Below are 27139 nucleotides of genomic sequence, written 5' to 3'. Positions count from 1 at the left end.
TCTTCCTGAGATTCCCGTGGTGTGACCAACTACTAGGCTTGTAATTGAATAGTAGTTAATAAACTTTCAACGACATATTTTTATTTCTTTTATAAAAGATTTTTTTGAACATATTATCTATATTATTTAAATTATAATATTTTATTTATAAATTTTTAATTAATAAATTATTTTTTGAGTTTTTAGCCTGACCTTAGGTTTTAATTAAGAAATGATATTTATATAGTGATAGAGTAAATAAATATTGTGTATTTATTTTTTTAAAAATAAATCAAATTAAAAATTAATTAATATTTTAATAATAAATTATTTTTGGAGTACGGTGAGGATATTTTCGGTGTTGGTTGATGCGTAGAAATTAGAATCGAAAAGGTCGTATTGTTTTTTTTTTTTTTTTTTTTTCAAAGCCAAGACGGTCGTAAGTTATAGATGAACGTATTCAATATCCCAACTGCACTGCGTTCGGTACTCAAGGCAAAGCCCCAGTTTCTCACCTTTTCCAGGTAATTTCTCTTCCTTCCAACACCATCTCCCCCCCCCCCCCCCCCCCCCCCCCCCCACACGTAATGGCTTTCTGATTCTGCTTTTGGTGTCTCCCACTCTCCACGCTTGTTTCTCTGTACCCTTTTTAATTTTCCGGTATTCTAACTACCAAGGTTGTCTTCGTCTGCATGACTATTTGTCTGTTGCTTGGCTGATCAAATTTCGCTTTTCCGGCGTTTACTGTTATCTCTGTTTAAAAATAAGTAAGTATTTTAAAAAAAAAAAAAATGTTTGCTGTAGGTGAAATTCGTGATTTGCAATCCCTCTGCTTTTTTCTGTTTTCTTCTTCATTACGTGTATCGTGTATATGTGTAAATATTGGCGCCGGCAGGGTGGGGGGTAAATGAAAAACCTTAAACCCTTTGTGAAGTGTGGTGAATTTGATGACTCTGCCTTGTCAAATCCCCTACTTGATTTTTCGGATTAGCTCTTAACTGTATTGGTTGGTGCTAACTTCTCCGACAATGTATTTTTGATGATTTGTGCCTTTTCCCCCCTTTCTATTACGCTCTCAAGTCTGCTTAGAATAGCTGAGATTAGATGAGGTTCTTTGAAGCTTCAGACACGTTAATAGTGTGCAGCTTCCTTGGTCTTTGCACTAGACCATACAACTAGTAAGTCCTGTTCTTAAGTTAGCTTCAGGATGGCTTAGAAGCTGGTAAAGTTAGGACAGAAGTATTAGTACACCAGTAACAATTTTGTGCAAACTTCCATCACACTCATTCTCACAGCAGAAAAGGGGCCTTGCTTGACCTGAATTTGCAGTATATTTTGAAAAACTCAACCAGTTAAAACTCGGATGTGCTGAGATAACAGGCTAGGGCACAATATAATGCGCCTAGATTGTTATGCCTCCGGTCTGTCCAAAAATCACACAAGACAATTTTAAAGTGGTTCAGCAAATTGCTTACGTCCACTGGAGCCTCTTTTATAGAATTTGTACGAGATTTACAAAACACTCTATAAAATTCTATTTCTCTCTCTCACGTCCCTCTTTCTCTCTTCACCCACTGCCTATTTTGCATCAGAGCTCTCTCCTAAATAAGAGAGAGCAGCCCACCATTTACAGCTTCTTCTGACTTGGGAGAGGGTGGGTGGCCTAACAATGGTGGGTGGTGGTGGGTGAGCATGGAGTTGGTGGCTGCAAACCCAAACCCATTTCACACTTGGGGGGTTTATTCAACAATCACCCCCTCCACCCAAGTGTGTCATACTAGGATGCTCACAAACCGATTCATTCTTCAAATGAATGCACATCTTTCTTTGACATGAGAGACTTCTGCTATCGAATACGCTCCAATGCACCTGAGGGTGCTCAGCAGTGCATAATATTGATCAAGTTCAAACAGTGTTGGAACTTGATCCCTGTGACGACCTTCATTAACATATCTGCTGGATTATCTTCAGTGCCAATCTTCTGAAGTTTGATGTCATCTTCCTCTAATATTTCACGTACAAAGTGAAATCGGACATCTATATGTTTTGTTCGAGAGTGATATACTTGATTCTTGGCCAAATGAATTTCACTCTGACTGTCATAGTAAACGGTAACCTCTTGCTGTTTAAAGCTCAAATCTGTTACCAATCCCTGTAACCAAATAACTTCTTTCACGGCTTCTATTACAGCCATGTATTCAGCCTCAGTTGATGATAGTGCAATTGTTGACTGCAAAGTTGATCGCCAACTAACTAGTCCTCCAGCCATAGTGAATACATAACCAGTTGTCGATCGGCGTTTGTCAAGATCACCTGCATAGTCTGAGTCAACATATCCAGTTACTAAACTATCTTCACTCTTCTCGAACCTCAAACCAACATCTACGGTCTTTGAAATATACCGTAGAATCCACTTAGCCGCATGCCAATGATCCTTTCCAGGATTATGCATATAGCGACTAACTAAGCTAACGGCCTAGGAGATATCAGGTCGTGTACACACCATGGCATACATCAAGCTTCCAACAACACTTGCATATGGAACATTCCTCATGTAGTCCCGCTCTTCATCGGTTTTAAGAGACTGCAATGCACTGAGCTTGAAATATGGGGCCATAAGAGTACTCACCGGCTTCGTCTTCGAGTCGATGTTGAATCGTTGCAGTATTCTCTTCAGATACTACTTCTGAGTAAGGTGAACTGTACCTTTCACCCTATCTCTGCTGATCTCCATTCCAGTATTCTTCGTGATTCTCCTAGATCTTTCATTTCAAACTCATTACTTAACTGAGTTTTTAAGCGATCTATCTCCCCCTTGCTTTTACATGCAATTAACATATCATCTACATATAAAAGCAAATGAATGAAAGATCCATTTGCAAGTTTTCTAAAATATACACAATGATTGTATTGGCAACGAGTGTATTTCAGATCCAACATAAAGCGGTCGAAACGCTTGTACCATTGCCGAGGTGACTGCTTCAAGCCATAGAGAGACTTCTTCAGACTGCATACCCAATTCTCTTTGCCAGCTTCTTTGAATCCTTCTGATTGAGACAGATAAATCTCTTCTCCATGTAAGAAAGCTGTTTTCACATCAAGCTGTGCTAACTCAAGATCATATTGTGCAACCAAAGCTAATAATATCCGAATGGATGAATGTTTAACAGCAGGAGAGAATACTTCACTGTAGTCAATTCCTTCTGTCTGAGCGTAGCCCTTGGCTACCAACCTAGCTTTGTATCGCACTCTATTTTTAGCAGCTTGATCATCTTTCTGATTGAAGATCCACTTACAACCAATTGTCTTCTTTCCTTTTGGAAGCGGCACAAACTCCCAAGTCTGGTTCTGGTGAAGAGACTGCATCTTTTCATTCATTGCCTTTGTCCATTCAACTTATTCACTGGACTGTACGGCTTCTCTGTAAGTGGTTGGCATCTCACCCCCTTCAGCTGGTAATGCATATGTCACATAGTCTGCATAACGTGTCGGTACACGTTTCTCTCGTCTCGGTCTGTTGGTTGCTATTGACTCGGGTTGACTTGGAGGTACTGTGACTGAATTATCAACCTCATCTTGTCCATGCTTTCCCAACTTCTTTGAAATAAACTTCACACTCTGTAAATCATCTGATGTTTCACCATCACTGCTGCCTTCACTGGAATCTTTATGCTTATGTGACTTAAGCATCTCAGATTCGTTGAATGTAAAATCTCTACTGGTGATTACTTTTTTGGACTCTACACACCAGAGTCTATACCCTTTTACACCAGTACTAAAACCCAAGAATTTTGCTTTCTTGGCTCTAGGATCAAGCTTACTTTCTTTAGCATGATAGTAAGCAGGACATCCGAAAACATGTAAAAAATCATAATCAGTAGCATGTTTACCTCTCCACATTTCAATGGGTGTCTTTCCGTCATTGGCAGCTGCGGGTAGTCGGTTGATGAGGTGGCAGGCATATGTCACAGCTTCAGCCCAAAATTGTTTACTGAATCCAGCATTCAACAACAAACATCGCATTTTTTCTAATAAGGTACGATTCATTCGTTCTGCCACACCATTCTGATGCGGTGTACCTCGTACCGTGAAGTGTCTGACAATTCCCTCTCTCCGGCATACTTCCATGAAGGGGTCTAAAGTGTACTTACCTCCATTATCAGATCTGAGCCGCTCGATCTTCCTGCCGGTCTGAGTCTCAACCATTTTCTTCCAATCAAGGAAGATTTTCAGCACTTCATCTTTATTTTTCATCGTATACGCCCACACACGACGAGAATAATCATCAACAAAAGTTACAAACCAATGTTTACCTCCCAAAGATGCATTTTGGGTAGGTCCCCAAACATCGGAGTGCACATAGTCAAGTATTCCCTGTGTATTGTGTACTGCGGTTCCAAACTTAATCCGTCTCTGCTTCCCCAATACACAGTGCTCACAGAAAGACAGTTTACCTATCTTGGCACCTTTGAGTAAGCCTTACTTCACCAGTGTTTGCAAAGCTTTTTCTCCTGCGTGTCCCATACGCATATGCCAAAGACTGGTGGTGTCGGCATCAGTCTCATATAGCTTCTCACAGCCTATGGAAGCTCTTCCATCAACGGTACTTCCTTGCAAGAAGTACAAGTTTCCTCGCCTCAAGCCCTTCATTGCCACCTGAACTCCCATTAGTACTTTGAGAGTTCCGTCTTCAATGGCGATTCTGAATCCCTTTGAATCCAGAGATCCCAGTGAGATGAGATTCTTCCGCAAGTCCGGAACGTACCGAACTTCTGTCAGAGTCTTGACCCTGCCATCGTGCAACTTTAACCGAATGCTACCTATTCCTTGAGTCTTACAGGCACTATCATTGCCCATAAGTACTGTTCCACCATCAATTTTTGTGAAGTCAGTAAACCAGTCCCGATTGGGACACATATGATAGGTACATCCGGAATCCATAATCCATTCATCGGAATGACAAATGGATGATGAACTTGCCAAGAAAAAATCTGACTCGTCATCTCTGTCCACGACATTGGCTGTGGTGGGTTGATTCTGCTGTTGTCCCTTCCGCTTTGGACAATCCTTCCTCCAGTGTCCTTTGTTGTGACAAAAGGAACACTCGTCTCTGGCGAGTTTTCTGCCGACTGATGAACCACGTGATGTGGGCCGGGTTTTCGATTGAAAATCGTTCTTCTTTCTGGGATACCTTGACTGTGGTCTCCCTCTTGCTGTTAGCGCTTCACTTGATGTATCTTATTGTACCTGTTTATCTTTTCTCCGGTACTCATTACTAATTAAAGAGCTAGATACATCTTCAAAACTAATCTTTTCCTTCCCATACAATAGAGTAGTAATTAAATGCTCATATGTATCAGGCAAGGAATTCAACAGTAGTAAAGCCTTATCTTCATCTTCGATTTTAACATCCAAGTTTAACAAATCAGCAAGAATTTGGTTATAATTATTCAGATGTTCAGACACTGAAATACCTTCACGAAATTGAAATCTGAAAAGCTTCTTCTTCAAGTGCAAACGGCTCTCAATGCTCTTCTTCATGAACTTATCCTCTAATTTCTGCCAAAGTACCCTAGCATCTGTCTCTCTCATGACAAAATATTTTTGTTCTTTGGTAAGGCATAATCGGATTATACTACAAGCTTGAGTATTAAGCTTCTTCCAACCCTGATCAGTCATATCATCTGGCTTTCCTTCCAACGCAATATTCAACTCTTGTTGGATCAAAACGTCCATGACTTCACACTGCCACATGCCGAAGTTGCTTGTTCCATTGAACTTCTCAATTTCAAACTTGGCATTTGACACAGTGGACCGACGTCCTGAGCTACTGGCATGTTCAGAGCTCTTGTCTCTTCTAGATCTTTCCATTTGAATTTAAAAAATTTAGACTCAAAATTTCAAAATTCTAACCGTACGGATGAGTCCGGAATGATCCAAATAGTAGGAAAGCACTATTTAATTGCTGAAATCAGACTCCAAATGGCTTAGATCAAGCCGAAAATGGATCTAAAAAACGGACGGTTCTGATCTGTCTGGCGCGTGGGATGCACGCGCGTCACAGTGCGATTGGGCAGCGAGTTGGCGCGTGGATTACACGCGCTACAGCACTGTGTGCGCGTGGGGGAGAGTGAGGCGCGTGTAGTACACGCGCTGAACCTCCGTAGGGTGAGTCTTTCACAGGTCTTCAACCTCTGGAGCGTGTGGGGGCGCATGAGCGCGTGGGGCTCAGTCATCTTCCTCCTCCTATGCGCGTGGGGGCGCGTGAATTACAGCAGATGCACGCGCTGACCTTCTAGGGGCGCGTGTGGGCTCCTCCAACCTCCGTTTTCGATTCCGTTTGCAGCAACGGATTCGTCTCAACGCGAGGAACACCCTGGAGTTGTCAAAATTTGATTTGGAGCAATTTGAATTTTCGGACAGCTTGAACCAGAGCTCTAATACCAATTGTTGTGCCTCCGGCCTGTCCAAAAATCACACAAGACAATTTTAAAGTAGTTCAGCAAATTGTTTACACGTCCACTGGAGCCTCTTTTATAGAATTTGTACAAGATTTACAAAACACTCTACAAAATTCTATTTCTCTCTCTCACATCCCTCTTTCTCTCTTCACCCACTGTCTATTTTGCATCAGAGCTCTCTCTTATTTATAGGAGAGAGCAGCCCACCATTTGCAGCTTCTTCTGACTTGGGAGAGGGTGGGTGGCCTAACAATGGTGGGTGGTGGTGGGTGAGCATGGAGTTGGTGGCTGCATACCCAAACCCATTTCACACTTGGGGGGTTTATTCAACATGGATTTTTTTAATCCAGGAATTCTAAATGAAGTTGACATATGTGTATGATATGGAGTTATAAATTGAATGACTCTCCCGTCAGTGTTGAGTATCTTGAGTTATAACATGTGAAGAACACCTATTGTACTTCGCTAGATTTGAATCCAGCATCTGTATTTTAGAAAGCTTGCAGATACAGAGAGATCATGTCTGACTCAGTTGGAAACAATTCTGAGAAAAAGCTTATAAAAATCGATATCAGCTCGGACACTGTGTGCCCATGGTGCTTCATGGGCAAAAGAAATCTTGACAAAGCTATAGCTGCATCTAAGGATCAATATGACTTTCAGGTTCTCTCTCTCTCTCTCTCTCTCTCTCTCTCTCTCTCTCTCTACTATTCCACTCTTATGTTTTAGCAACTGAATTTGCAGGTTAGATGGCATCCATTTCAACTTAATCCTTCTGCCCCTAAAGAAGGCATCAACAAGAGAGAGTAGTACGTACAAAGTTTGGATCTCGATCTGAGAGTATGGAAGCTCGGATGTCAGAGGTCTTCCAATAATGTTCTGAACCACCTACGTACTTGATAATTGTGTTATGGGTATTCATTTACTTTGATTTGGCTCATGATTGTACACAATAATTCACTACAACCGCCCAAAAATTTCAGGTTTTTAGGAGCCATGGACTGGATTACAACCTGTCGGGACTCACGTAAGCTTAAAGAATGATTTTACATCTGTGAATAAACTTACATAAAGTGAGTAAAGCTATGAAGAGACTTTAATCTAATGAAGATTCCACAACATTGTCTTAAATATGAACAGGGGAAATACTCTAGAAAGCCACAGGCTTATGTATTTTGCTGCCCAGCAGGGCCTTGATAAGCAACACAACCTCATGGAGGAGCTATCCTTTGGCTACTTCACTCAGGGAAAATACATTGGTGACAGGTAGGTAACTTTTTCATGACCTTTATATTTTCTAAATGATTAGTTCCTTTGAATAAATTATAGTTTCTTGTGAGCTGTACTTAACATTTATTTTCTTACAGATTCTGTTTATACATAAATACTCCAGATAGTTGCACCCTTATGTATTTTTTCTTTTTACCTATGCTGCTTATAAAAAAAACTTTAGTAATTGTTCCACATCAAACTGAATAAACAAAGTTAATGAAAGCCAAGCCCCCACAAGGATTAGGCAACCTTCTTTTAGTTTGACAAGTTAGTTAAACTGCTGGGTCCCATTCAGATCTTTCCTGGAAACAGAAGTTATGATAATAATATAAATCTATGGGACCTTCCTGGAAAGTTAAACTACAACTGGAAAAGCACTCTTGGCGACGTTGGCATGCTATCACTTAACCTGATTGCCCGGTGTTATTTGTTACTCGCCAGTGTTACCCAATATGGGGTATACCACCCTCCAGTGAAACCGGCCTTGTGTCCTTTACTTTTATGTGGACTGGGGTCGAGTTGATCTTACTTGCACCTCTTACCTCAGTTACTGAAAAGCATCAATGATTGCAGGGAATTTCTTGTGGAATCTGCAAAAAAGGTTGGGATAGAAGGTGCAGCAGAGTTTCTTGAAGACCCTAATAATGGGTTAAAAGAGGTTTTCCCTTTTTTAATTCATATGCTTCAATTGGTTATGTATCTGATATTGCAGGAGAAAATGAAATTTTGCTTCTGATAGCGAATGAGGGTTCAACTGTTGAAGCCATGGTTCTAGAGTAACAGATATTTTTCATCATCTACACTGGCAATCAAATGGAGCATGATTTAAATATTTTTCTATGATGCTCCTTTTGGTTACCAGGCAGGCTAAGAACGTGCTAAAATTTGAATTCTGCTACTATCAAACCTGTCCCAGTGGTGAAGAAGTTTTAAACTCTATTTCTTTTCCAATTATATACTTGGGAATAGATCACGCTACAGTTCTCTTCCAATGTTTTTATGGAACTAACCTTGCTCTTGTGTCTGATAAGGTTAATGAGGAACTCCAGAAGTACTCAGAAAACATTACAGGAGTCCCATATTTTGTGGTGGGTGATAATAATTCACAATTTATGAAACAAATGTTCTGTACGATTACCCAATCAGGTGCATTCACCCCATTGGTTTCTTTGACAGATTAATGGAATCCAGAAGCTGAGTGGTGCCCAACCCCCTGAGATTCTGCTGAGAGCTTTTCAAGTAGCTGCTAACTAAAGAGAACCTGACATGTTACATTTAAAGATTATATATCAGTTGATAAAATAAAGGGCCTCGGCATATTTGCCTGCCTTAATAATATGGTGTGTATCTCGTTGATCGACTTATTGATCCTCTATTATGGCTTATGTACCATTACCATGACATGTTTATTTAAAACTTGGGGGAGTGCTTGTTTCTAGTGACTTTGTTTTTTTAGTGATGTGCATGCATGTTTAGATGGTCCCCCCACCACAGCCCCGTTCCCCACCCCCCCCCCCCCCTCCGCGGGCGGCTGCTGCGGGGGCGGCCAAAATGAAAAATAAAGAAAGTTGAGTTCATTTGTTGGAAAAAGATAAAGTTATAAAAAATGTAAGCAATAAAAAGGCAAGATCTCTTTGGATATTTTATCATTAAATTGCTCCCAAACACCTGCACAATTGGTTAACTATCTCTAAAAAGAAGGCGAAAGAATACAGAGGGCATGAGATGCACCAGCAATAAGCACGTAGGAGGATAAGGTATAGGTAGTATCTGTTCACACTAGACGCCAAAAGAAAGCACGTGCACCTCAGGAGCTCGTACCAACAAAAACGTCCCGTTTGGTTATAAAAAACGTGATTTTATTATTATAATTTTAAAAATTTTTTACATAAATATAATAAATAATTTAGTTTTTTCAAATTTTAAAATAAAATTAATATTAAATAATTATATTATAATAATATTTTATTCAACTTTTAACAAAAACATCTCATATATATAACCAAATTCAAATGTACTCACATCAATGGACATTAAAATTAGCCTGCGGTTTTAACAATGTGTAAATTTTTTGTTCTCTTCTCTTTAGCTTCCTCCAAAACCCAAACCTTCCAATCAAGATTACGCTGTTCATAGAATACAGTCATCTAAAGAGGCCAGTCCAGTAAATACCAGGTCAGAATGCAACAACATTGAGTTTGTTTTATTTCCATCTTTCCGTGACAAACGAAACTACATTTTTTTTAATATTTACAAGAGTAATGATATCTACCCAACACTTTTCACAATGAATTTCACAAATATGTTTTAAAACGATATTGGATACAAATACTTCTTATTTAAAACATAATTGCCTCAAGTATCAATTTTTTATTTTTTTATGGTGGTGGTAGGTGATGCGATGTTTCAAACCAAACAGTCGTCAAGGTGTTCAACAACCCACTGGGTGGTAGGTGGTCCTCGGTCATAAAACTAACGTGTTCAACATCACACTGGCACTGTATTTGGTGTTTCCACACAAGTAGCCAGCTTCACATCTTTAACAGGTGATTTGATGACTGCCCTGTGAGATTTATTTTTACGGTTAGCTTAGTTAACTGTCTTTGTATGTGCTAAATTGTCACAGACACAAAATTTTGATGATCATTGTCTGTTTCTTTTTATCACATTGACAAATCTGTTTAGAGTATCCGGGATTATATAAGTGTTGCTCGAAGGCTTCAGTCTTAATTTTCAGGAGATCTTTCCCATACAATGATGATTCCCAGCAATGCAACTTTCTGCTTCAATCTTTTATTTTATTGCAAGAGAAAGGGTAACTCTCTGAGTTTTTCCCCAACTGGATTTTCTGTGGTGATCGGTAGTTCTTAAGTGACCATTTAATAGGATCCGCCTCCATTGATCTTTGTCATGTTAGACTTAATAACTAAAGAGTACTGTTCTCCAGGTAACTACCAGGACACCTTGCTTGAGCTGGGTAAACTTAGGTAAAGTTGGGACTGATGTATCAGTACCATCAGTAGTAATGTCAATGAAAAAAGGGGGGCTCTTGCTTGAGCTGAATGTGCAGGATCGATTGACCTACAACAATTTGGATATATGTGGCTAGCGCATGAAATGCACCTAGCTTTATTTTCATCCAGGATTGCCAACTCAAAAGGACGTATATGCACAACGTGGTTTTCTTCATTTAATAACTCTCTGATTGAAGGAGTTAGGTATCTTTGGTTACAACATGTGTAGTAGAAAAACTACTGACATCATGGAGTCAAATCTGATTCGATGTTCATATTGCAGAAAGCTTGTATCTTCTTCATTTAATAACTCTCTAAGAGACTCTGCTGAGTCTCTTTGAGTTAAAACATGTGAAGAAGAGAAACTGCTGTCCATCACTGGCCTCAAATCTGACTCGATGGTTATATTGCAGAAAGCTTGATACAAAGGGATCATGTCCGAGTCAGACTCAGTTGGAAACAATGCTGCTAAAAAGCTTATTAAAATTGATGTAACTTCTGACACTGTGTGCCCATGGTGCTTTGTGGGCAAAAGAAATCTTGACAAAGCTGTAGATGCGTCTAAGGATCAATATGACTTTGAGGTTCTCTCTCTCTCTCTCTCTCAGAGTGTGGGTGTGTCGTGTTCGTCACTTATCTTTTATCAATTTGCAGATTAGATTTCATCCATTTCAACTCGACCCTTCTGCCCCTAAAGAAGGCATCAATAAGCGAGAGTATTACAGGAAAAGGTTTGGATCTCGGGCTGAGAGTATTCAAGCTCGGATGTCAGAGGTTTTACAATAGTTCTCTGAACCACCTAGAAACATGTTAATCGTGTTATTGTATTTGCTAGTTGTTGTGCACAATTAGTAATTATGACCCATCCAAAAATTTCAGATTTTCAGAAGCCATGGGCTGGAATGCGACCTCTCAGGACTCACGTAAGCTTAAAGAAAGCTTTTGAAGTTCATCTATTAACAACCTTATATAACGTGAGGAGTATGTGAAGAGACCTTAATCTAAGGGAGATCAAACTAACATTGTCTTGAACATGTGCAGGGGAAATACTCTAGAAAGCCACAGGCTTATGTATTTTGCTGCAGAGCAGGGTATTGATAAGCAATACAAACTTATTGAGGAGCTTTTCCTTGGCTACTTCACTCAGGGAAAATACATTGGTAACCGGTAAATACTTGGTTGACTTTTTTAATGACCTTCACATTTTCTAAATATTTAGGTCCTTCGAATAAATGCTGATCTTTTGTATTTCTTACTTGTGCTGTTTCTCATAAATTTATTAAATAAAAATACTATATCATTATGTAACTAACCTGGGCACTCTTCTTTTAATTTGACATTGCAGTCCGTTAAAATGCTGGTCCCCAGTTAGAGCTTTCCTGGAAACAGGAGAATTGTGATAACAAATTAACAATTATAAATCTATGGGACCTGCTTGGAAAGTTAAAACCAGAAAAGCATTCTTTGTCGTGCTATCACTTAACTTGATCTGTTTGGCATGAAACGTTACTCACCATGGTCACTCACAAGAAGGGGTTTACCATCCTTCTATGAAACGAGCATAAGTTGTTTACTCGTGGACAAATCGAAGTCCTTGATTGTATTTGCATATCAGGTAATGATAAACATCAACCTTTTCAGGGAATTTCTTGTGGAATCTGCAAAAAAAGTTGGGATAGAAGGGGCAGCGGAGTTTCTTGAAGATCCCAACAATGGGTTAAAGGAGGTCTTTTTCTTTGCCAATCTTATGCTCCGCCTAGAATAATTTTACTTTTGAAAGCAGATCAAGTTTCTAAACTGTTGGAAGTTTGGTTCAAGTATCTCACACACACGTACAATTTTCCAGCTATGTTAGCAACCAAATGGAGCATTGTAGAACTTTTGGACTATGCTCCTTTTGGTTGCCAAGCAGGCTGAATAGAATTCTGTAGCTTCCAAACTTGTCCCAATAGTGAAGAAATTCCAAGCTTTATTTCTTTTCCAATTATGTACTGTATTTTCCAAACGTTATTATATCTTTTCCAACTTTATTTCTGTCCCAGTAAACCACGTAACAAGTTATCTTCTGATGGTTTTTATGGAACTGACCTTGCTCTTTATGTCCGTTAAGGTTAAAGAGGAGGTCCAGAAGCACTCAGCAAACATGACAGGAGTCCCTTATTTTGTGGTGGGTGATGATAATTCACACCTTATGATAAGTTAGTTGTTCTGTATAATATTACCCAATGATCCCATTGCTTTCTTTGACAGATTAATGGAACCCAGAAGCTGAGTGGTGCCCAACCCCCTGAGGTCCTCCAGAGAGCATTCCAACAAGCTGCTAATTGAGAGAACCTAGCATTTCAAAGCTTCTATTTCAGTTGTTAAAATAAAGGAAACAAATTTGCCTGCTATATTATCATGATTGTCTTGTCATGTTGACTGGCTTTGGTTCCTACGTTAAGAGATATAAATTAAATAATAAAATCTATCTCTTCATTTTAGCTTAAACTTTTGAGAGAGTCATTTCACATATGCCTTTTTGTTTCTACAAATGCCATGAGATGGATATTTTGAACTGGTGCCAATGTTCAGTTTTAGTTCTCCACTTAGTTTTTTGATTATTTGAATTGCGATGAAAAACAGAACAGAGGAAGCAGCCCTCCCCTCAGAGTTGACATTCATTGTCGGAAAAGATTGCAGTTATGCAGGGTACTATATCCTTCTACATCTGGTAGAAAACTGCTCCCCAAAACCCCCATCATAGACCCAGTGATTCAGAGGTTTTGTGAGCTGTGTAAGAATCCTTCACCTTTTTTAGCTCGTCCGTCTCCCACAAAAGCAGTCATATGCTTTCTTTTCCCACCTCTTGGTGCTCAAACATACCCACCCATTGAACACATGGGGCGAGCTCCCAGGCCGCTAATGGAAATTAACATTTTTTTTTTTCCTAGTTCGAAACTTTAAAAAATACTGCTTACAAACTTTCCAACCATTTAATATTATGAATAATGAAAAGGTTGTAAAACGAATGATAATTGCAACGATGATAAATAGCATTTCCAAAATACTCAACATGTTTGTTCTTCTACCCTCGTGGGTCAAAACAACGTTTCTGTCGAGCTTGCGGTATATTAGGAATTCATTTAGCGAGTATTGGGAAATGTAATTTGATTCCTACCTTCGGCTCGAAAGTTTATGAAATTACGAGAAGGTAGCAATGATGCAAAAACAGTAATATCTAGACCGATGCAAAACGCCACTGATTCTAAGGAAGCGAAGGAATATAATACAGGGCAAGAGCAATAAGCTAAGCACGCCGGCCACCATCCCATTTCCTCCGCCCGGAGGGGGGTTGGAGCTTTGGCTCCTCCCTCCCTCCTCCTGTCCAGCCACCGCCAGACCTATTCGTAGTGTTTTTTTTTTTTTTTCAATCTTTTTGTTGTTTTCCGTCCATAACACCAAGATATGCCGATTTGTTGCCTACTAGCCTCCAAAGACCATCACGATCCTTGCTTGTAGAATCTCTAGCCGCCGATCTATTAGACAGCTGAACAAAACTTCCCAAAAGTATGGCACGTCTCACACGCGGCTCATATCGTACGTGAGTTTCACACGCTAGTGAGTGCCTTGTCACAATTATGGGTGAAAACTGAACCAATATCTTCAAAATCATGTAAATCTCGATCGAAATCGGCCGTTGAAATAGGAGAAAATCGTCTACATCGGTCTCAGCGTCACTCTGGTCGGTTCATCGACGTCTTCTATGGCGATGGAGGCTATTTTCAGGCGATGACGCTGCAGTAACTGAGTGAGAGACAAGGCCGAGAGATGTGATTTGAGAGAGAGAGAGAGAGAGAGAGAGGCCCTACCATGACTGCGTGCGCTGAGAGAGAGAGAGAGAGAGAGAGAGAGAGAGAGAGAGAGAGAGAGAGAGAGAGAGAGAGAGAGAGAGAGAGAGAGAGAGAGAGGGGCTTCTGATGAAAAGTCGAATTGAGAAGAAGAGTCAAGGAGGAAGAAGGGTCGAGGGAGTTTAAACCCTAAATTGAAACGGCACCATTTGGCTCGGTGCCATTTCATTTAGTTTTCTTTTTTAACTTCAGATGTTAAACGACATCGGCCGGTGTCATTTAAGTAAGGTATAAATAAAAAATATATATAACTTATTACGTCGGCCGGTTCAACGGTTTGAACCAAATCGCTGTCGAACCGACATAGGTCGGTTTTGAAGAAATTCTACCGTACGCCGACCGGTTCCTGACGCAACTGGTCTATTCCCGTCGGAGGCGGCCGGTGGTGTCGGTTTCTATACACCCCTAGTCATAATCCCTAAAAGAATTGTCTGAAATCACACCTCGACATAGCTCTTGGAGGGCCAGGACAGTCACATGGCTAGCCTGCATGAATGCCTTAGCTCATGTCTGGATAGGCAGCAGACGCCTATGAAGGCTATTGGCCGCGTGTAGGCCTACGCATTCCCTTACGCATGCACATGTGCACCCCAGCACCACTCAACGAGGTTAGTGGTGTGCCCTGCATGCCACGTCATCTAGCACACGGCTCCAGCTCGTGCCTTGCAGCCCCAGTGCCCAAACCATTAATTTGGGCCATGCATGCCCAATACCCAGGCCACCAACTTGAGCCATGCAGGACCAACGCCCAAGCCACATGACTAGATCTCACAAAAGCAGCACTGCACATGTGCCCACTATTAGGCCTATGTCATGCCCACCATCAGTAGGCCACGCATAACGCCATGCCGTGTCCACCACCAGACCAACACATGACACAATGACATGCCATGCAGCCAGCCATTGGACCGAACCAGGACTAGTCCAGCTATAGGCCATGCACCATCCCTGCCCACCATGGGCCTTGCATGCCGAGGCCACCATAGGGCCTTTTATCCAATATGTTTATTTTATTTATTTGATTGATTTATTTAATTTAATAATTTGCTATGGACTTTTTGGGAGTTTTTAATTTGTAAACTTTATAAATAGGACCCTTAGTCATTTCATTTGCATCTTTTGAACATTTGACATTTTCTTGTGGTCGGTCATTGTGCTTAGGATTATCTATTAGGTGCTTAGCACTTAGGCTTCTTGGGGTGCAATTCATAAATCCCCAAGGAAAATGATCATATCTTGCAATTCATGAATAAATATGATTCTATTTATCTTTATTTATCATTTGAAGTTTCCTGTCAATCTTTATGCAATTTGTAAAATTGATTGGTTATCTTTTGTTCTTTAGAGTTTATCTTTGTTGTTGTCGTGGAGTGTTGTTGATTGAAGTGACGTGTGGGGAGCCGAAACCTTCATTGGGATTTTCGGCCTTTTGCTAAAGTTCTTCAAGTTATTCTTGTGTTCATGTATTTTCTTATATGTTCATAAGTTTTTCTTAAAGTTTCTTGAAGATTCCCATTTACCAAACACCATATTGGCCAACCCTAGCCCCACAACTTTCCACACATGCCCAATCCACTTCCCATAGCCAATCATCAATTAAAACCATAATTAACATATTGAGCCATTCGGCCATAACCTAATTGGTTTGACCGAAACCCTACTTTCCACATTACCCCCACCATATCTTTCCATATATTATTTGATTGGTCATTATTCTTTAATTTACTCAATCAAATCTCATTCCCAACTAAATCAAATCCAACCTTATCCCTTATCCCTAAATTCGGCCAACACCTTTCCAATCAAAATTCAAATTCCAATCTCAATAATTTAGAAAATCACCATCCACCTAAGCCCTAACCGAATTCCATCACTACCCTTGACCGAAACACACATCCAACCCTAGCCTCATTCACGAATCTTCCAATCTAAACAAGTCAAGAGGTGCCTGGCACCCAAGAGAGACCTCACCATGCCCCATTACCACCATACCCGATAGCACCATAGCACATACACCACCATTATTCCCACCACTAAACACTAGCCTACATTCACCCAAATTCCCATATTGGGCTACATGTGTTCAAGACCAACAAAGGAGTTCATTCGATCAATCAAGGAGTGATAAGGAGAGGATAGATCCTTTAGTGTGTGAAGGCTTGACCGAGATTCCCAACACTAAAGGGGTCTACTAGGATTAGTGTTAAAGACCTCGATCAAGCCCTCGCACACTACCATCACATGCGATACTACTAGGATTAATGGCTTTGATTCTCTCATAACCTACTACTATGTTTTTTCCTAGAGTGGCGCATGAACCACACGCACCACCATAGACAGTGAAGGTCTTTTGTCTGTGTATCGACGCATCCTCCTGTTGTTACATTCCTATATTCTTACTTTTCATAACCGATGATCAAGACATAGTGGTCGTGGAAGACTCTTACAACCAGTCCAAACAAACAAGATGCACACTTTGTTTCACAGCAACTTTTAATCGCATTGTGATAGTCTATTTATCAAACTATTCTAAAACTACTTCAAGCGACTTCTCCTTAGTAGGAAATTGGTGGAAACCATTTTTCAACTCCAAATCCCTTTTTTTCTTTTTTTCTTTCCTAGTGTTACACTTGTTTGTTTCGGGATGATTATAAGGGACTCTCACTCTATTAAATCTTGTATCATGTAACTTTTAGTTTATTTATAAACTTGCTTCTTTAGGGAAAAAAAATCACATTTAGAAGCTGTACACGCAGAAAGAAAGCACTTGCATATCACTTCAGCGGTTGCGACTAAAATTAGCAACAGAAATTAATCCGTGTAATTCACTTTCCCCCTTGCATGTTTCTTTAGTACTTCAAGCCAAATCAATCTTCAAGTTTAATTAGAACCAACAACGCCTTAATGCCAAAAAGTAAAAATGTAAACAAAAACTATACACCCCAAACAGGAGTCAGTCCAGATGCTTCTCCTCGGTCCATTCACTTTTGAGGAAACTCGTCTTGGCCTGTCTTCAGCATTCATTGCCTTTCGTGTAGCTCAACATTGTTTGAATGAATCTTATTTCTTAATCTATCTTTTCTCCCAAATCAACCAAAAAGGAAATTTACTGCAAAGGTTCCAGGGGTAGTGAACAACGCACATCTGAGACGGAATGTATTCACAACAATGGATATGAGAACAATTTTTTATATTTACTATGGTTGACAAACTCATCTGTGGTATGCACAATATCTCCTTCTGATGCTTGCTTCCTCCACAACGCAAACTTTTCAATCAAGATTAGTTGTTTCATCGAATACCATCACCTAAAGAAGCAAACCCAATGTTCCAAGTCAGATTGAGCAGAGATTCAGGTAACTACATAATTTCGTATCATTTTCATTCTTCCATGAAAAAAAAAAAATAGAAAAATAAACTTCAGTCAATACTAATCCATCTACAATTCAAAACTAGTAAAGGATGATGAACAACTGATGCAGCTACCTGCCACCATTTTACTTGGATTCACATTAGAATGCATGAACCTCCAAAAGTCAGAAGTAAGAAAGTCCCATGAGCATGATACCTTAACGTCTCTGCTTCACGGACCAGTTGTTAACCACAATACACATAAAAGAATACCACATACAAGTCTGCTCATCAGCTCAGTAAACTGACTATGCCTCAAATTCACATGCAATGTGATACACCTCAATGTACTAGGGTTCTTCCAGCATTTACTCAGGTTTCCAGGTGTTCTAGGATGATACTTGGCATTTAGGGGCCTCTGTTTGATGTTGTGAAGCAACAAGTCACCAACTCAACTATGTGAACAAGCACATTAAAAGGATCACTCAAACAATTGTTTGCAGACTACTTATTAAAAAACAACTATTTGCATACCACTACTTTTCAAATATATACCAGAAAGAGATTTTAGTCATTCAAATATAAAAACAAGAAGAAACGGAACCCATGGTAAGCACCATGCATTTGGTTTAAATGGCATTTCCTCCCCCTATGAAAAGTGGTTGGAGAGTGAAGCAATGGTGTAAAAGAATGGGAAAAAATAAACATTTATGCAGTCAAATGGCAAGTTTTCATCCTTTACATATGCACCCACCAAGGCGCGCACAATGTTCGGCTGCTACAAACACATGTTGAAAATTCATGACAAGCTTTTTTAGAAGAAAATCAACCTTAACAAGAAAAAGAAAAATTCTACAGAAAAACACACTTTGCACTCTCCAACTATCAGACGTTTTACCCTCCGCACCCCAAACTACCAAACTGACACATTGCATCCTCCAACTGTCAAAAAATGAAAAGTAGCACAATCTTAACAGTTGGATCTTAATAGAAGATGCAAATTGAATCTTTTTGGTAGTTTAAAGGTGCAATATGCCAGTTTCGGTAGTTTGGAGTGAAGTGTAAAATGTCTAATAGTTTAAAGATGCAAGATTTATTTTCCCAAAATTCTTTGGATTCAAATTTTAGATACATGGGGTTTTTGCATAGACAAGTGTTACTGCATGTATTTTAATATGAAAACAGTTTCAAGAGAGTCATTTTTACATTTCAATCATATAACAACCTTTGTAGGTATTGCAATTTGAAAACAATTTCAAGGGGGCTAGTTTTGACTTTTTGTTCGTATACCTTTTTGATAGGTGAAGGTATTTATAACTTTTTGCCTTGAAGTGATGGGATGAAATCAGCAGCCAAAAGTTTCATACATGCAGCAGTATTTGTCCATCTAAAAAAGCCCATGTAATTAATAAGATAGATCTAATTATCTAAACAAAAATCTACCAAGTGGCATGGGTCAGGTCAAATAACAATCTATCATCAATGCTAACAAAGAAAAGGAACTAATGTGACAGGATCCAGACAAATCTACCCTTCTTTCCATATGACGTGACTAGGAGCAATTATCCATTTCCTGTTGTTGAAGGCAAAATATGCAACAAAGAAACAATTTTATGAAAAAAAAGGGCATTTGTAGCCATTAGGACAGTCGTATACATAACCATGTACATATGTATGAATTATATGAACAATATACATACGAGAAAAGTTATACCTTGCCACAAACCGGACAGCTTTCACTTCTCTCCATCCACTCATAAATGCAACCAAGGTGAAAATGATGACAGCACTTAGTCAGTATCTTGGGGTTCTCTTGAGTATATTCTGCATGGCAAATGTAAGTTTAAAACCATGAGATTAATATGTACCTCATAAGAGTACAGTTTCAAAGATAATTATCCTACTCATGTTTTTCTTTTGTTATTTTGTAATTAATTAAACTATTTATTATAACAAATACAAAAACACAAAATGCAGCTCAGGATTTCCAGATTAGCTAATATGCCATCTGTCCTTGCTAAAATAGCCCCCTTTTTGCCTATTATATTCTGAGCAATAATATTTATCTTTTACTTATCAAAAAAAAAAAAAAATAGCCCCCTTGATCGATACTGCCTTGTAATCAACAAATCCTTGCCTCCAACCTTCAGGCCCAGTTAACTAAAAAGCAAAGAAATACAGACAGAGAAGTAAACTGCATGGAACCATTCATTCAGCATATCTCAGTTTCCAGCTTGACAGAAAGTGCCACATTTGCCATTATATATGTAATATGTGGTTTGGGACAACATGGAACCAAAACATTTAAGGATTAGAACTTTATTTTTATGATAACAATGACAGAAAACATTTTAACATCTTAGTATTATAGTATATAGGTTTTTTTTTTTTTATAAAATAAAATAATAAATAAATAAAAAATACAGTGATTAGGGGGTGGAATGTATGGAGGCTCCAGTGATTAGGGAGCATGTTGTGGGATTTTTTGAACACTTACTTTCTAAATAGGTGGGATGGCGGCCAAAACTCGATGGACTAGCCTTTGAATCCATTGATCCACAACAGGTTTTGTGGCTGGAGCGACCCTTTGAGGAGTTAGAGGTCCACACCTTGATAAGGAAAATTGTCAAAGACACCTGGCCCTGACGGCCTTTCCATGGGATTTTTTCAAAATTGTTGGTATGTGGTGAGGGCAGATTTAATGAAAGTGTTCCAAGAATTCTTTTCAGTTGAAAAATTTGAAAAAAGCCTCAATGCCACATTTATAGCACTCATTCCTAAGAAGATTGGGGCTTCGGAGGTGAAGAACTTCCAGCCCATCAGCCTTGTGAATAGAATATATAAGATTATTTCTAAGGTGCTTATCAATCGTCTAGGAGAGATTTTGGGGAGGATCATTACAAAACCCCAAAATGCTTTTGTTAAAGATAGGCAAACTCTAGATTCAGTCCTCATTGCTAATAAATGCCTATACAGTAGGCTAAAATCTGGCCAGCTGGGAATCCTATGCAAGTTAGATATGGAGAAGGCGTATGATCATGTTAACTGAGAGCTCTTATTATATGTGCTTGGAAGCTATGGTTTTGGGGAGAAACGGTGCTCATGGATTAGACAACGGTGAGGTTTTCAATATTGGTAAATGGCAGCCCAAATGGTTTCTTTGATAGCTCTCGGGGTCTAAGACAAGGAAATCCTTTGTTCCCACTCCTATTTGTTCTTGTCATGGGGGCACTTAGCAAAATGATTCTAGCCTTGGTGAATAGTGGCTTTATTAAGGGATTCTAGGTGGGTGATCCCAATATGGGCACTATTAACCTATCTCGTTTATTGTTTGTAAATGATACACTTATTTTTTGTGAGGCAGAACAAAACCAAGTTCGAACATTGAGGGCATTATTACTTTGTTTTGAAGCGGCATCTAAATTGAAAGTGAACTTTGATAAATCAGAATTGGTGCCAGTGGGCAGTGTTCATAACATCAGGCGGCTGGCTAGTATCCTTGGATGTAAGGTTTCCTCTCTCCCCATGAACTACCTTGGTCTCCCTTTGGGGGAAGTTGCAAGATCTATACCGATTTGGGATACAGTGGTAGAGAAGATTGAACGCAGATTGGCAAGTTGGAAGAGATTATATCTCTTGAAAGGCAGTACGATCACCCTTATCAAAAGTACTCTTTCTAATCTACCAACATATTTTTTATCTGTATTTTCAATTCCAGCAAGTGTGACAAATAATATTGAGAAGCTGTATTGTGACTTCCTTTGGAGTGGGATAGGAGAAGAATTCAAGTATCATCTAGTCAAGTGGGATAAGGTATGTTCTCCAGTCTCTTCAGGTGGGTTAGGCATTAGAAATTTGAGAATCTTCATCAATCGAGCCTTGCTTGGGAAGTGGTTGTGAAGAGATAATACGAAACCGGAAGCTCTATGGAAATCAGTGATCGATTGCAAATACGGAGGCATGTGGGTTGTTTTTTTTTTTTTTTTGGTTTGGGGGGGGGGGGGGGGGGGGGCGCACTAGGGAGGTTCACAGGGTTTATGGAGTGGGAGTTTGGAAAAACATTCAAAAAGGTTGAGGGATCTTTAATCGGCATACTAGAATGGTGTTGAGCGATAGATCTAGAACAAAATTCTAGACTGACCTATGGTGTGGAGACCAAGCCTTAAAGGATTCCATCAGTCTTTAGGATTGCAGGTGAGAAAGATGCATCAGTGACTAATTGCATGGAGTTATCTGGGGACCTAGTCCAGTGGAATGTGATTTCACTAGAGCCACACAAGATTGGGAAGTTGGCATCATTCAGGGGTTCTTTGGTCTTCTATACACTAGGATGCCGAGAACCCAAGGAGCAGACAAGATGTGGTGAATTCCCACCAGTAAAGGTACATTCTCGATCTGCTCTTTCTATAAGTCTCTTACACAACCACAAATACGGAATTCCCATAGAGAAATATATGGAGACGTAAGGTGATTATAGTAGATTGGTGCTACATATGTAGAAAAAATGGTGCAACTGTAGATCATTTATTGTTGTATTGTGAGGTGGCTGGAACATTATGGAATGAAGTGTTTAATAGGAGAAAAATTCTATTCATCATTCCCACACACCACACTTTTTTTTCTCTTAACAAATGTATGGTGGTATATGGATGATGAGTAAAAGAATTCAATTAGTTTAAAAAGAAAAAATAAAAAATAAAAATAAAAAAGTGGGATGTGTGGGGATGATAAGTAGCAAAACTCTTAATAGAATAGACTTAGCTTGGATTATGCCTTCCATAGTGACAGAACTCATGGCCAGCTAGATAAATCTACGAGGTCTCCCACAAGTCTCAATGGTGTGAAAAATGGTCCCGATTTGTATCATGTGGTGCCTATGGAAGGAGCGAAATGACTAGACATTTGAAGACAAGAAGCACTCACTAAAAGAACTTAGACTATTTTTTGTTAGCACTTTTTTTCTGTGGGCCACAACTGTAGATTTTCATGATTTTCTTGTTTTTATTACTTCTCTCTAAATAAGTGTGACATTTTGTATACCATTTTGTGTACTTGGGCTATGCCTATTCAGATCGATAAATTGTTTACTTATAAAAAAAAAAAAAAGTATTTAGGCTTTCAAAAGTATTATCAATTCTAATAGGGTATTATCAATTCTAACAGAGTGTTGAACTGTTAGCCAGCTGGAGAGGGATCACCGGGACACCTCAGATTGCAACCATGTGGAAAATGGTTCCTTTATGTATTTTTTGGTGTATATTGTGTGAAAGAAATGAGAGGTTTTTTGAGGATAATGAGCGTTCATCGAGTGAGTTTAGGGGTTTCTACTGGAAGACTTTGTTTTTGTGGTCCATCTCTCTAGATTTGAATGGTCTCACCTTCCACGATTTCCTTGTAACTCTTTCTAGTTCTTAAATAGGTGTAGTCACATATATACTTCCAGTGTACTTGGGCTTTGCCTATCTTTATATCAATGAAATAACTTATTACTTATCAAAACAAAACAAAAAATAGGTTAATGCATATACTTATTAAAAAATTAGGGTATATTTTTTTGAAGGCTTTTTTTAACTGTAATTATCAACACTATCTCTGGCATTCTCGACCACAGAGATACCATTTTCAGCATTTTGTTATTCTTTCTTAATACAAATGCATGAAATATTTAAAATTAGAAAAGTGAGGATGAGTGGAGAATGAAATGCTCAAGCTCCCAGCAAATCATAAAACAAACTTGAAATGACACCAGTTTAATTCTTGGTGAACCCCATGAAACATTGGTTCTGCAGGAAGGAGTTACAAAAATAAATAAAAACAATCACTACTGCCCAATCAAGCCTTAGCACATGTTAACACGCTTCTGCATCAATTACCATCCAATATATTAAAAATTAACAAGAATGGTACCACAAGTATCAGTTTCCCAAAATACTTATCAAAAGAATGATCGGTTTCCTACAATGAAAAAAGGAACCAAAATAAAGTAAGAAATTTTACCTTCAAGACAAGTAGGACAGAAATCCTCATCTTCTGATGCTGTATAAATGTTCCCAACTCCAGTCATAGTTTTTGCCTGTGAGAGCTTAAGTGAGGACTTAGAACGATATTCTTTAGATCCATCTTCACAGGGAGATTCATTCCATTTGTCTCCCGAATTTAAAGATACTGCATCTACATCGACATCACTTCTTAGAGGTTCTGTCTCCTCGTGTGAATGACTTGAGCCCTTTTCACGTCTTGAAACTAGTCCATCCCGCTGCAAGCGGAAGTATCTGGGGTCTGCATCGTAAGGCAAGGGCCTTGGAGGAGAGCGATACATGTCAGATAGAGTGTTGTCCAGTGATGCTGCAGAAGTCATAGATGCTGCCCCCTGAATAGAAGAAGGGAGGGAATGCACTTCCCCTCTTCTGAATAGTGAGGTGTACTACAGAAAACGAGAAGATCCAAAATGTTAAAAGAAAAATACATGCTTACACAAGGGACTATTCTCATTATTAACATTAAAATCTTTGCAAGTGATTTGGGACTAATATGTACTTCACAATGGAATGGTACTAAAATAAGCTTGACCTACAAAATCAGATTGAAAAATGCAGGTGAGGAATTCCTAAAATGAGAATTAAGAAGTACACTTTAATAGGTCATCAAGTCTTTCAACAAACTTCAAATAGGATACATCAAACAAACAAGCAAGCATGGCATCAGTTCTGGATGCAAAATGACAAGGGTTGGGGGATAAAACAATAAAAAATTTCCCTACCACTTGCAGTTTACAGACAAAGCAGCCCGTATCGAGTGACAAGCTCAGCTCAAAAACCACAATAGACAACAACAAATGTCATTGATCAGATTAAGTTGTAAGCTACAAAATTAATGTGTCCACACTGAATCACTAACATTGCTTTTTAATAGAGCAAAGGCCTCATCTGCTATCTGCAACACTCCTCTCCCTTTATCTCTCATTCTTTGTATGATGGATTGGCTCCATACTTTAAAGCATACAAGCACCAAGACTGGTGCAATAAAAGCAAAAAATTTCCACATGTGGGCGACCCCATTGATATATACAATGCTGGATTGTTGATTGTTAAAAATATGGACTGCAGACGCATGATTGCACATACAGTCATGAGGTAGAGAATGCAAGAACATACTAAAATACCAATACAGGAGTATAAAGCCATAGGGGAGAAATCTGAATTGGGCAACATAACTAGAACTCTAGGTTTTGAATGTAAAATTTCTAACTCAGATAGATATAACTTAGGCAAAAAATGGAATTCGAGCAAAAAAAAAAAAAAAAGAAGAAGAAAGAAAGAAATAAAAAGAAAAGAAACAGGAGCCTTGTATACATACCACATTTAAAAGGTTCTGAATAAAGCAACTGAGACACGTACAGTTCCTATATACAGAACTATTTGGATTTGCATAGTCTTCAAAAACTTCAGAATTCAAACAGCAACAGACAGCACCCATTATGCCAGTTGCAATCTCTCTCTCACTTAAAAGTTGCACAGAAACTCCCCAATCTCATCAACAGATAACAATTGTCATTTGCACAAGCATCACGAACAAGAGGCTTTTACAGCAGTAATTCTACTTCGATATATGACGAGCGAGAAAGGAAGCTCGGCTTGCAGAAGTACTAAGCCTCTGCAAACCAGTACCCTTCCTCTTCTGTTTAAAAATCACAAATGCCTTTGTGGTTTTGCTGGGTAACTTATGGCTAATTTCTTACCCTGTAGAAAAAGAAAATAATTGCGTTAAACAATTATGAATGTAATAAGGAGCTGAGAAGGCTGTCCTTGAACTAGATTGATAACCAAAATAATACAATTTAGAGAACCCAGACGGCAATCACTAACGAAGCAATCAGAGCTCCCCCAGTTCCTAGAATAACCCAACTATTGCCATCATATTCAGTTTTATTGCGATTGATGTACATATATGACATAATAATATTTTGGTGCTCATTAGCGGCTGCGACAAACCAACAACTGATGTGAAATATGTAAATCAAAAGGGGGAAAATATGAAACATAGAGATGTAATTACCAAAAAAGTTACATAAAAGTAACAATTTACGCCGTCTCAAATTATACAATTTTGTCATGCGTCCCTTCAAATTCAGCCAAAATTATTTCCTTTAGTTGCAAGAAATAGTAGCACATCAGCCAACAGAAAAATTCACTCAAAAACACAAAGCCGATTATCATGCTTATTGCACAACCAGATGACAAATAAATAAGCCAAACACATGCATTTTCTAAAAAGATACAGACTTGTGAAAAAAGGAAAAAAAAAATAAAAGCAAATAGCATTGAAAACCCAGAATAAATCCTATCAGAAGAGAATGATCGACCTATAAAAACATGCAAAATTTAACGAAGCAAGAGAATCCTATTGGAGATCATCACATATTAGCAATCAGAAGGTTCAAATCACACTCACAACCAAATAATCGAAAACAACAAGCCACGGTTAATAGAGAAAGGAATCGATGAGAGAAAAGTAAGAGAAGTACCTCTAGGAAGCTGCCTGAAAAGAGAAGAAATATGTTTTCTTTATTACGTTTTACTTGTCTTTGAGGGAAAAAGGAGACAGGGAAGCCCTTAACTACGAAATTTGGTGGATTGAACTGGATGACATACTCCAGAAATCATCGTAAATACTAAATATGGGTTCCGTGCATTTTTGTGCGCGTGCTTGGATTTTTCAGCCAGAAAACCTGTGAGAATCAAAAGCTGCTAGCTGCGGTCTCTCTCTCTCTCTCTATCTCTCTGTCTGCCGGTGGGTGGAGTCGTATAATCCAACTTTAGTGAATTAAATAAAACTTTAATCTAAAGTGGCTATTATTAAAAATAATAATAAACATAAAGTTATTTTTATTAATTACATTCATATCATAAACTCAGCAAAGTGTTATGTTGGTTGGTCTTGATAAAGTGGCATGGCCGTCCCTACATAGGAATTGTGGGATTATTTGTGAAAGTCATTTTGGTTGGATAGTCAACACCAAATAAATAAATAATTCTGAATTGTTCATAGTTTAAGCTTGGAAAGGGTGTGATATTTATGTATCATCTTGTAAATTATTTGGTATTAATTAAATAAATATATTTATATAAGCTTTTAAAATAAATAATGAAAACTAAAATATAGAAACTTCTTT

General features: G+C 38.8%; 2 protein-coding genes and 1 pseudogene across 3 annotated transcripts; 2 read left to right on the top strand and 1 right to left on the bottom strand.

Annotated features, from left to right (window-relative positions):
* Positions 1–368: 368 nt before the first annotated feature.
* LOC122303010 lies at positions 369–9150 on the top strand (annotated as a pseudogene).
* A 955-nt stretch (positions 9151–10105) lies between these two features.
* On the top strand, positions 10106–13216 carry LOC122303009 (uncharacterized protein YwbO). The gene is made up of 8 exons (XM_043114535.1): positions 10106–10258; positions 11140–11310; positions 11381–11500; positions 11606–11649; positions 11768–11893; positions 12368–12452; positions 12837–12893; positions 12977–13216. The coding sequence occupies exons 2-8, from the start codon at positions 11161–11163 to the stop codon at positions 13052–13054; spliced, it is 660 nt and encodes a 219-aa protein (XP_042970469.1). The 5' UTR covers positions 10106–10258; positions 11140–11160; the 3' UTR covers positions 13055–13216.
* A 4198-nt stretch (positions 13217–17414) lies between these two features.
* LOC122303008 (E3 ubiquitin-protein ligase At3g02290-like) lies at positions 17415–26777 on the bottom strand. Of its 2 annotated transcripts, XR_006240577.1 has the most exons (6): positions 26492–26777; positions 25324–25706; positions 23965–24391; positions 19682–19791; positions 18103–18422; positions 17415–17924 (listed from the first exon to the last, which is right to left on the bottom strand). XR_006240577.1 is itself a non-coding variant. In XM_043114534.1 (5 exons), the coding sequence occupies exons 2-5, from the start codon at positions 25441–25443 to the stop codon at positions 17889–17891; spliced, it is 693 nt and encodes a 230-aa protein (XP_042970468.1). In that variant the 5' UTR covers positions 25444–25706; positions 26492–26776; the 3' UTR covers positions 17415–17888. The 2 variants fall into 2 exon arrangements, 1 of the variants encoding a protein (XP_042970468.1); XM_043114534.1 differs by lacking the exon at positions 18103–18422 and having other exon boundaries at positions 26492–26776.
* Positions 26778–27139: the final 362 nt, after the last annotated feature.

The sequence above is a fragment of the Carya illinoinensis genome, chromosome 3 (assembly GCF_018687715.1).
Source record: "Carya illinoinensis cultivar Pawnee chromosome 3, C.illinoinensisPawnee_v1, whole genome shotgun sequence".
Classification (NCBI taxonomy): Eukaryota; Viridiplantae; Streptophyta; class Magnoliopsida; order Fagales; family Juglandaceae; genus Carya; species Carya illinoinensis.
Note: the sequence above shows the minus strand (reverse complement) of the source record. Positions and strands in the feature narration are given on the sequence as shown.